At 44.6% G+C, this 10,706-nt stretch overlaps 1 protein-coding gene across 1 annotated transcript; it reads right to left on the bottom strand.

The window, feature by feature from the left end:
- Positions 1-5,660: 5,660 nt before the first annotated feature.
- On the bottom strand, positions 5,661-9,390 carry LOC131294701 (protein G12-like). Its single transcript, XM_058322746.1, has 3 exons — positions 8,931-9,390; positions 6,123-6,295; positions 5,661-5,788 (listed from the first exon to the last, which is right to left on the bottom strand). Exons 1-3 carry the CDS (start codon positions 9,388-9,390, stop codon positions 5,681-5,683), a joined length of 741 nt encoding a protein of 246 aa, XP_058178729.1. The 3' UTR covers positions 5,661-5,680.
- Positions 9,391-10,706: the final 1,316 nt, after the last annotated feature.

Below are 10,706 nucleotides of genomic sequence, written 5' to 3'. Positions count from 1 at the left end.
TCTGAAAAGGAGAATTGCTCTGCGTCATGGATCTTCGATTCAGGAGCAACTTCTCATATGACTAGCAACGCATCGCTACTAGATGATATACGTGCGAACACCACAAATGTGAGCTTGGCTGATGGAAGGGAAACATCTGCAGCAGGGTTTGGATCTGCTAAGTTTCGATCTATTAATGGAAATGAAAAGGACATCCTTGTGAGGCTGAAACATGTGTATCATGTGCCGTCACTGTCAGGAAGTCTGCTGTCTGTAAGCAAGTTGTGTGATGAAAACTGCACAGTAAACTTTTCCAAAAATGGCTGCGTTGTGAAGAAAGACGGCAAAGTGTTGATGAAAGGACAACGCAATGGAAATCTTTATCAGCTCAATACCGATGTACAGCGTACGTTGTTGGCAACGGCCGGACATAATGCTAACTGCATTGACATGTGGCATCGTCGCCTGGGTCACAGAGACCATAGTACTGTGAAAATCATCATGTAGAAGAAATTAGGAGTTGTGTGAAAACGGAATGTTGCAACTCACTTATTGTCCCACAGAACACATGGTGGCTGTCATCTTTACCAAGCCACTAGGAACAACAAAGTTCAAGAAGTTATCTAGGTTGTTAGGTTTGACCTAAGGGAATTGTTGAAGCGGTTGTAATTGAGGAGGAGTGTTGAGTTTTGCGATTACAACTTCAACAATCGAGTAGGCTATAGTCATGTAGTAGACTATGATGAATGTGAAGCAAGATATTATTCTGTGTCTGTCTGTTAGTCTCGTCGGATGTAATCTGTGATTCTGTTCAGTACGTGTAATAAAAGAAGAGTAGCGCAGTGGAAGCGAATCAAATAACCAACAGATGAGGCTTTATTGTGTCACGATGGGTAAGAGCAAATAAAGTTTAACAAATTTCGAGCGCTGTTCAAAAATTGTTGCAATCCACTCGGCAAAAAATTGTTCAACCACGAAGAGTAGCATCCTGAAGCTGAAGGTGAGGTATTTTTCGCTGGTAAAAAAATGTGGTATTCAAGCGCTTAAAAAGGCCACGACCTTCTTTGTTGGAAAAGGGGCAATAACGACGGAAACTGATCATAGTTATGATGGAAAATAATAATTTGTCGTTCCAGATTGCACGAGCAACTTTGCTTGATAATAAGGGTGGTAGATTACTTGACACTTTTTCTGTTGCGTTTTTCTTTGCTATCGTTCTACTTGCATCACATCAACTATCATACTCTGACTGCAGCTGATACGGTTGTACAGCAAACAGTGGAAGCCACTTTAAAGTATATTTTCGACTCGTCAAAACTATTTTCAGAGCATCAAAAAGTATGCCAACGTAAACTCGTGCCCAGAAAAAGGGGAATGAACAAAAATGTTCATCCCGAGCTGAATGATGACACCTGTGGGAAATACATTTATGCGTCGCTGTAGTGACGTTGGAGCATAAATTAAAATCGTTCCATCACCAGTTTCGCCAATCTTTCTCCGCTCCGCTCGCCAACGCGCTGTCCATCATGGTTGCGAGCGTGAAATTGAATTCACAACATCCAGCATGGAAATGCATTCGCTTGGTGTGCTACTCTGTCCTGGGATCGTGGAAAGTGGTTGAAAAACAAATCGAGACTCGAAAGCGATCGAATGGCGGAAGGAGGTATTAGGGGGCGGGATGGTTGGTTGCTCGATGACGGATGTGGTGACATTCCCCTAGATACGGAACGTTGGCTACATAAATGATAGGATGGTGACATCGTCGTTCATCGGACTAACCCCCATGGGTAGTGGTGGCGTTTTCGAAATCACTATTATGGAAAACGGTTTGCCTGGGTTTTGAACTATTAGCTTTTTTCCTGCCAAGATCCTCGAAGCCTTGCCTACACTGACGGGATGTGTGCATGGACTTCTCTAGTTGGCAAGTTGATTTGGAAAGTTAATTCCTAACATCTGATTAATGGAATTTAAAATACCAAACTAAAATTTCTTAAAATCACGAATCGTGTAAACTATCTTCAAAACTGTCGCAAAAAAAAACTTCAGAACTGTTACACAGTGTGAAAACTAATTTAATAAAAGAAACAAGCATTATACTTTTTAAACAGGGATTTAGGGATGTTTCCGTAAAAGGAATAAAACGAGTGTATCATCATCTAGGAGCGTTTTAGTGATATTTTGAATGCTTTCTGGTGCGATAGATCAATAAAATCAATCAATCGTTCATAGAGTAAGTTCAGTTATGTATAAAAGGGTTATTTGGTGATGGCTATGACAACGGGGAAATGATGCTTCCCACAACGAACAATAAGCGAACACCGGAAAACGATATAAAGGACGTTAATGTCCTTTTTACAGAATGGATTCTACCAATCATCCACCATTGAGACGAACACTCTAGGATCTTTAAAAGAAGGATACTCCCAAGGAAGAGACGAAATGTATCACCACTAAACCTTTCTATTTCATCGTCATCCGTTTCTTGCTGCGTAACTTTGAGAGTGGCGAAGAACGCTTATCAGAGATTGAATCGCGCACCATCGTCGTGTGTGCTTTTAACACGACGATGAAATTAGTGTGACGGTTATGCTCCTATTTCAACACCATCTCGGGTCCGTATCGGAAGGACCGAATGCTACCCTTATAAATTCCAATTATAATGGCTTGGAATGGGTAGTATACGTAGGGCGAGTAGGAAAATTAAAATAACATCCAGCCGATCCGATGCGAGGTAAAAGAACAAAACCCTGCCATAGGCATAGGGGGTATGAAGATTTCCCTTCGCCGGAGCAAGCAATGGAAATTGGGGTAAGATTTACGTAGTGTAAAGGCTACTTCTTTCGGGTGCGCCGGCATCCCAACATATGAGGATTGTACGGCCACTAATGATATCTTTGCTAAGGGTCTACGGGCACGTGATAAACGAAGCCCGCTTAAGGATGCGCCTAAGGACAGCTACTTTGCGTCGTAAATTGGGTCACTTACCTTTTCACCTCCTTTCAACCCAAAAAACAAGAAAAAACGAAAGCTTGTAAACTACCACCTGTCCCACCGGGACGAGTCTATTTTAGAGAAGTAGACCTTTCCACGACACGGGACACCATAGCACGGGATGGTAACGATATTGGCTTACATGGGATGCTCAGTCTCTTCGAAGCGGGACGCAAAGAAAAACTTCTATCCCAAACCAAATGCATATCAAATTTATGCCTCACCCAAAACTTCGGATGGAACATAAAACTTTTTTTTCCGAGAGGGCCTATCGTCGGTGCGTGATCAAAGCGAAACGGGCTGGAATTCGTTATCGAAGTATTACTGAAGAATTGAGTTTTCGACAAATCCGCTTTCCACGAAAAAATGTACGTAACCGGAGTAGGAAGTTTCTGAATTGGAGCTGAACGAGTCTGAAGGATTTCGTTGCGAAATAATCATTTCCACGGAAGTTTACTTATGCTTCTAATGGTTGACAGAGGAAATATTTGACTGAGACAATCCTATCCTTACGAAGCCGAAAGACTACTCCTCCATAGGAGAAAAAGAAAATTGTTCCGTGTGTCGGTAGAATCAAGAACCATATGTTATTGAATGTTTCACCAATTCGGTAAGGTTTTGCAATGTAAATACATGGTATCAACTTATTTGATTGAGTTTCCGTGTTAGCCATTTTGCAAATTTAAATTACATCTTTCACGAACTAATTTTAAAGCCAAGTAAACAACCAAATACACATCCATTGAGCGAGTTGCCAACCGACCGAAGAAAATCTTCCGAATCATCATCTGGATTGTACAGTGTGTCCTTTTCCTCTTTTTGCCTCGTTCACCCAATACCGAACCCAATCTTCCCATTTTTCCACATTTTTAATTATTCGGAGAGCTGCAGGTTAATATTTCTGTTTGGCAAACACACTAGAATTCGCATTTAATACCGTCAGTCAGTCCGACTGTCTGCTGCCGCTCTGCCAACGTCGGTGACATTCCGTGTACGTGCTGTGTACCCGCACGTCACCCTTCCCCTGATACCGGTGACACATCCAGTACCGTCGTTGTATGGGTAATTTTCATCATGAAACCATTTTGCCTGCAGTCAATGTTTAATTTACGATCACCCAAAATACTTCCTCCTCCATTCCAGTGGAAATCGTAAATCCGAAAGCGGTGGAACGCTGTTGCAAGTAATGGTGTGGGGTGGGAAAGGCAAGACAGCCTGGGACAGGGGTGAGGAATCGGTTCGGTGTAATTTTCCGTTTGCTGTTTACAGTTGAATTTCGAAAGTTTATTAAATCGCATGACAAAGTCGTACGGCGTCGCTCCTTGTCCGTAGAAGTGCTTACGTTTCTCTTAAGCATTTTATTGAGCTTTTAACCTTCACCATCTCGGCGAGCGTCGGGGTTCGTTAAAATAAAAAAAGAACAGCTCCTCATTTGCTCCGGTGTGGCTAGTTCATTTACGATCCTTCTTCAAAGAATAATAAATTGAATGAAACACTGCGTGGAGTGATCACACTTTCCGCTTTTCTTCCGGCAGGCACACCCCTATTCTATTCGTTGGACACAACAGCACATTCATAGCTCTGGGAAAAAGCACCGTTGGGAAAACTCGAGGACATAGCACCGTTAAATAGACTTAACAAGCTTGCTCGCTGGATTAACTCCGGGGAGGTACACCCTCCTTTTTCCCACCGTGCACATACAGCGGGTTCCTTGTTTTCCCGGCGTCGACGACGTGAAAAAAGGGGTGATCATTCTTGGCACCTACATCTTCGCGGAATGTGCGACGGCTCTCGGTGCTCCCCGATAAGCAGGGAGACTCGAGTAGGGAAAGCTTTTCTGCAGTTGGAAAAAAAAAATAAAAGGTAGGATGGGAGAGTTTTTCTTTCCACTAATTCCTGCAAATTTCACCCGTGAACTAACGATGGGGGGACACTTACCAGTGGGGTCGCCCGCTAAGGAGGGTTAATAGCGTAAACTTTGTAGTTTTCCCGGAGTAAGTATTTTCCCCCCTGCTTGTGTTTTTTTCTTCATAGCTTTACCGCTTTTCTCCCACCCAATGTTCGTTTCAGATTTTTTCCCCCCGCTTGCTGGGGACGTGTTTGTATGGAGCAAACAGTTTAAACCCGTTCGTTGCGAGCGCGTAAACAACACCCCTATCCAGCCGGTTCCAGCACTTTCCCGCAGCAGCATCTGTCACACGCGTTTTTAGATCAACTTTCCAACCGGCTTATATAGGGGGCGAAACACTTGAACAATGGGCCGCGAAGTTTGCACTTCCCTTTGCGTTTTCCCTGCCGTATCCTTTATTAATTTCTCACACGGTGCTCGCTTTTGTTGTGCAAGACAAGCAACAAACAAGGGGCAAAAGCTTTTTCGTAATCAAACGGACCGGAAGTTCACGGGGATACACCGTCGTCGCGTTGAGTAACAGGAAGAGTTTTTCTTCGTCGCTTCTAACGATGTTTGAATAAAGTCTCCTTAAAATACACACACACGAAGGCTACAAGCGGATTTATTTGCATCTTGTGGAAAGGCCATGTATTTCAGTTTTCTTATAACTAAAGAGTGCGTTGGGCAGTTTTTTTGTTTACAATGTATTGTGATTTCTTCTTTTCGTTAGTGTCTAAATTTGTCGTGATCGTTGTCCTTTGACGATAAGATGTATTTTATTCTACTTTTCATTGTTGTCCCAAAGCGTTCATTCGTCTGTTAAAAACTGCTAAAACTAAAATACTTCTGCACGAGCTGAATCCACCCGGGAATGTCGAACCCGTGCCGCTGGAGTCTCCAGAGCAGTATCCGTAGCTGTTGCGATGACTGAAGCGGCGGACAAATGGGGACCAGAAATGGGAAGAAAAATATGAACAAAAAAAAGAAGAAATACAATAAAACGGTATCAACCATTTACCACCAATTCCGATTATCCGGATCGGCGGGTAGAAAAAAAAGGAAGGTAGCTGTTGAACGAAAACTTTTCCGGGAATCAATTTCGTAACCGAATTCGGGCACAAATTGCGTGCCTTTTGGGGCTTTGCGTGGAAAGGAAAACTATCGCCTCTGGAGTGGAAGGAATAAATTTCGTTGATTGAATGGGAAATGTTGCTCCCACACACACCCACACACCTCGGCTGGTGTTACGAAGGATACATACCTGCAGCATGTTGAGCACATTCTCGAACTCGCCGCTACCGATCTGCTCGAAGAAGAAGGAGAAATCGTTGCTCGTTTCCAGCTTGTCGAAGAAAAGAAGGATTATTTCGTCCTGCGGCAGCAGCGCCAATATGTCATCGACTAATCCGCTCAATCCTCTGGTGGTGAGATTTACTGCAATCGATGCGGCAAGCGGAAACGACGAAAAAAAAGAAGGGAAACACACAACACGGTTCTCATGAGACGTCGCAAATGACTTCTTCCACAGGGGAACACGATAAAACGGACGCTCTCTCAGCCTCCGGTATTTTTGATTTTTACTGCAACTTGCCTCCAACCTGCGGTTCACCTTCGGGCTCGTTTATCGATATCGATACGGAAGGACCTCTCGTTACCGGTGCGGGCAAAAAGCCACCCCACCCGGCCCTCAACCCACTCTAGAGCAAACAGTAATTGATTAATAATTTAATTTGCTACATTCGTATCTGCCCTGACGTACTCTCCCGGGTTGACCAATTCGTTAGAGCCTCCCCCGAAACATTGGCTATGAACGACCGATTTGACAAACGTACGGATTACGTACGGCGACTTACTGGATCAACTTCGGCGCCCGCTTTCATGGGAGAGAAGTTGATGGGAAAAGCTTCATTAGCTTTTGCCTCCCCGGGGGGGGCTTTGCGGGACTAAAGTCCCGGCATTTCACCGTACGCCAACCCTGGGATCCTGTTTTTCTCCGCTTCCCATCCACGCGCAAAATGCAATCGTCACAACTTTCATCAGCGTCGCCAAATACAATCAACCAAATTGTCAGTGCTGGCCGGAGGATGGCGGTGCCGCTCTGTGTGTGGCCAGGTGGATCGTTTGCGGTTTTATGCTTATGACAATCAACTGCACCGAGCAACGGTCCGAGGCTCCGGCGTGTGGCCTGGTCTCGTGAGAGTAGCAACGATTTTGCTTAGCTCAAAGAGGATTGTGTTTCAATGTTACCTACAATATGTTTATATGAAACCAATCGTAGAAATGGGTTAACTTATTATTTGTAGCACATCCCAACACAATGTGCAGATTATTTGGAGCTGGAGCAACATATGCCACGACGAATGGAAGCACATTTTAGGCAAATGTCGTGTGCATGACTGTCCGCAGATGACGTTATCGTGTGATGCAGCAATGGGTTTCCAGGGGCAACGCGGCCCGATTGTGCTCAAGAACGCACCGACCGCTGCCGGCCAGAACTGCTGAATTGGAAAGATGCGAACGTATTGCGGTTTTGCGGTGCAGCCCTCAACGCTCAACAGCTACGGCCATTACATGCACACGGTGCGTCAGGGCGGGATGCAATCACATGCAAGTGCCGGATTAAATCGTAAATAATTTAATTGAATATTATTCCATCTCGCACGAAGGTTCCGACGCCAGGTTCCGAGGCCTCGACTTTGACCATTTCCGGTCCCTTTGATTCGATTTCCTCCGGACCCCCTTTCGGCTAGCAATCAGCCCGACTTCGGACGGAAGTGACAAATGAAGACGCCTTTGGCAGGGCGGCTTTTGATCGAATCGACCGAAGATGTGTGTGTGTGGGTATTACAGCCGTCTTCGCGCTCAACACTTTACGCCGATACCAAATCGGATTAGCACTGGAGCAAGGGCGCGTTAGGCTGGTCGCTGCTTGGCGATGCAATTTTGTATGCACTTCCGGTCGGGCGCTGGGTAGTTCGTGGGGCTGGGAGGAGGAACTGGCCGCGGAGACAAATTCCAATTTGAATTGAAATCCTGCCCGGCCTGCCCGGTGAAATGCCACCGGCGGCACCAAATGGCACTTTCACGGGTGATTGAATAATGAAGTTACTTCCGCTGACTGGTACACAATCGGTCAAAACATGACCATCGGACGAACCGATGTCCGAACGACAAGCGTTGGACGAGCGAAGAAAGTTGTTCGCTTTCGAAAGCTTTTTCAGTTTCTACGGTCTTTTCCGTGTGGAGGAAATAAACGGTTGATTTAATAAAATTCTTCGGCTCTAGTTTCAACACAAGATATAAGGAGAGTAGATTGAATTATTTGTATTGAACAATAAATAAGCTTTGAATATGTTCCCTTTGAGGCAAGACTGATTCACTAAATGACGTTACTATGTAACAGGTTGAGCTATCCTGTGACGTTGAGATTAGGGAGGACAAAACTGTAATTTGTTCATATACCTAATTTATTATCCTCATTCCTTAGAAGCTTCCATAACTTAGTAAACTCTGCAGGTCTATTATACTATTGAGTGCATAATTGTTCTGATAACGTCATGGATTAAAATCATATTTTTGTTTGATTTTAGAGACTTTGACCTTCTTGGTCATTCGTCTCTAAATTGAAATCATTTTCCTTTTCAAATAGAAGCTAAAGTTAACGAGTTTAAAGTACATTTAAATTCAAAACGTATGTTTTGTATAAAAAAAAAGGAAGCTTTGATGCAATCAGTTCAATTTCGGGAGTTTAAATCAGCTTTTTCTCTATTATTGTTTGGTCGGGCTAAAATATTGAGTGCAGATTAGTTCTGATATCGTCAAGGATTGAAATCATTTTCCTTTCAAAATAGAAGTTAGAGTTAAACAGTTTAAGCTACATTTAAATTCAAAACGTATGTTTTGTATTTAAAAAGAAAGCTTTGATGCTATTAGTTCTATTTCGGGAGTTTAAATTAGCTTTTTCTCTGTTATTGTTTGATCGGGTTAAAAATATTGAGTGAGTGTTTGCAATAAAAATAACTTATTAAGTGATACACACTTAGAATATTGCCACACATTTAACACTTACACATACGCAGCTCCTCGTCGGGCTCGAGGAAAATATCGTCCGCATCGAAGCGCTTGTTCAGCTCGGCCCAGGTGTTTTCCACGCTGAAGCCGATGCTGTCCAGGTACTTGCGGAAGCTGCGCACCTCGCTCAGGTTGACAATTTCCAGCCGTATCTGCGTGTAGTCCTCGGTCGAGACGTAATCGAAGGCACTCTCCACCTCCACGTCGTAGTGGTAGTAGTACTGCATCAGCCGCTGCACGTCCTCGAACGGCACCAGATCGATGAAGTCCATCAGGTCCTGCTGCAGCTGGTGGTTCGATTCCTCCTGGACATGGCGGATGTGGTAGCCAAATATTTGCTCGAATTTAGCCGTTGAGACGAGCGCTAGCAGCACGAGCTGCCAGGAGCGAGTTAATGGCCACCACTTTTGGGACTTCGGTAGTGTCCGCCTGAGCAGCTCCCCGGCAACCGATGCCATTGTACGTTTATACACTATCCGGTTTAGATGTAGTCCCGCTTCAAACCACGAGTCTCGAAGCGAAGCGTTATCTTAGCGCAGTGATTAGAAGTACAAACCCAAAGAAAGAAATCCGACGAAATATACACGCTCGTTCACAACCATTCACTAAACTGCAGAATCGATGAGTATCAACTGAACAGTGTGCCTAATCTTTTATCTTCCCTTTTCACTGCACTAACGATGCGCTTATTAAAAGACAAGCGAAACGAAGCTCCCAAATGGAGAAGTTTCGCCAGATTTTCAGCCTGTCTGTGTGTTTGTTTTGCCAGCATAAACACCAATTAAAAGCGGCAACGGGTATGACATTGTCCACTTCTCGGGGACGCTTTCCGGTCCTTCGGTGCGCACGATAGGCGAAACCGATCCATTTTCACGCGCTTCCTGTCTTCATTACCTGTGGGCCCGATAATGACTATTCCTTTGGAATCCTTCGCTCGAAACGTGGCGGTTCGTTGTTTGAATTCAATTTTGTTTGGTTCTTGTTTGATCTCTGCTGTACGTGTGTGTGTGTGTGTTTGTGTGTATGCCAGGTTTTTCCTGCTCACTGATGCCCGGAAGCATCAATACCTTTTTCCACTCGGATGCTGTAGGAGAAACCCGCGCTGCTTCACGACTCGCGAAGCGAAGCGAACTAACGCGACTGATGATAACGTGATTTGATAGTGGCCACGTTTTTTACCCAACAGCGCCCGCTTCTGCTTCTTGACCGATCTCCCGTCACCGGGTGTTCGCTACGGGCGTCGTCATCATTACCGTCTGGGATGAAAGTGTCTGCGTCAAGTGCGTCCGCTGATTGGCTCTAAATTGAATCAACTGGCCGTTTTGGGTGATTTGGGTAAATAAGTCGCTCGAACACGGTGGAGCTCTACCGGGAGGTGGTTCGGTGGGTTAGGTCACGCAGCAGCGGGGATATGAGGCCATGATATTGCGCTATGCCGATCGCCGACGTTCCAGCCGCCCGGCCGCTTTGTTTGATTCGATTATCCAATTTACGATAAGAAGCGCGCGGAGCAGCTTAAAGGAGGCTTTGGGTAGTACCTTCTTCGCGGCAATGAAGCCGATGGGTTCACGCGATTTCGTTGAAGGCCGTTGAATGGTGCACGGTTTTTCATTATCTTTGCCTTTTCCATTATAATTATCTATACCCCACGATAAAGTTTTGAAAAAAGTCGTAAAAATAACATAACAGGATATTGTGATGCTACTTACGGGCGAAAGGAGACCATTTAAAGGAAAGTGATGTCTTAAAGCAAAGCACTGGTATGAAGTACTTT

The sequence above is a fragment of the Anopheles ziemanni genome, chromosome 2 (genome assembly GCF_943734765.1).
Source record: "Anopheles ziemanni chromosome 2, idAnoZiCoDA_A2_x.2, whole genome shotgun sequence".
Taxonomy (NCBI): Eukaryota; Metazoa; Arthropoda; class Insecta; order Diptera; family Culicidae; genus Anopheles; species Anopheles ziemanni.
This window is presented reverse-complemented; position numbering and strand designations above follow the sequence as displayed.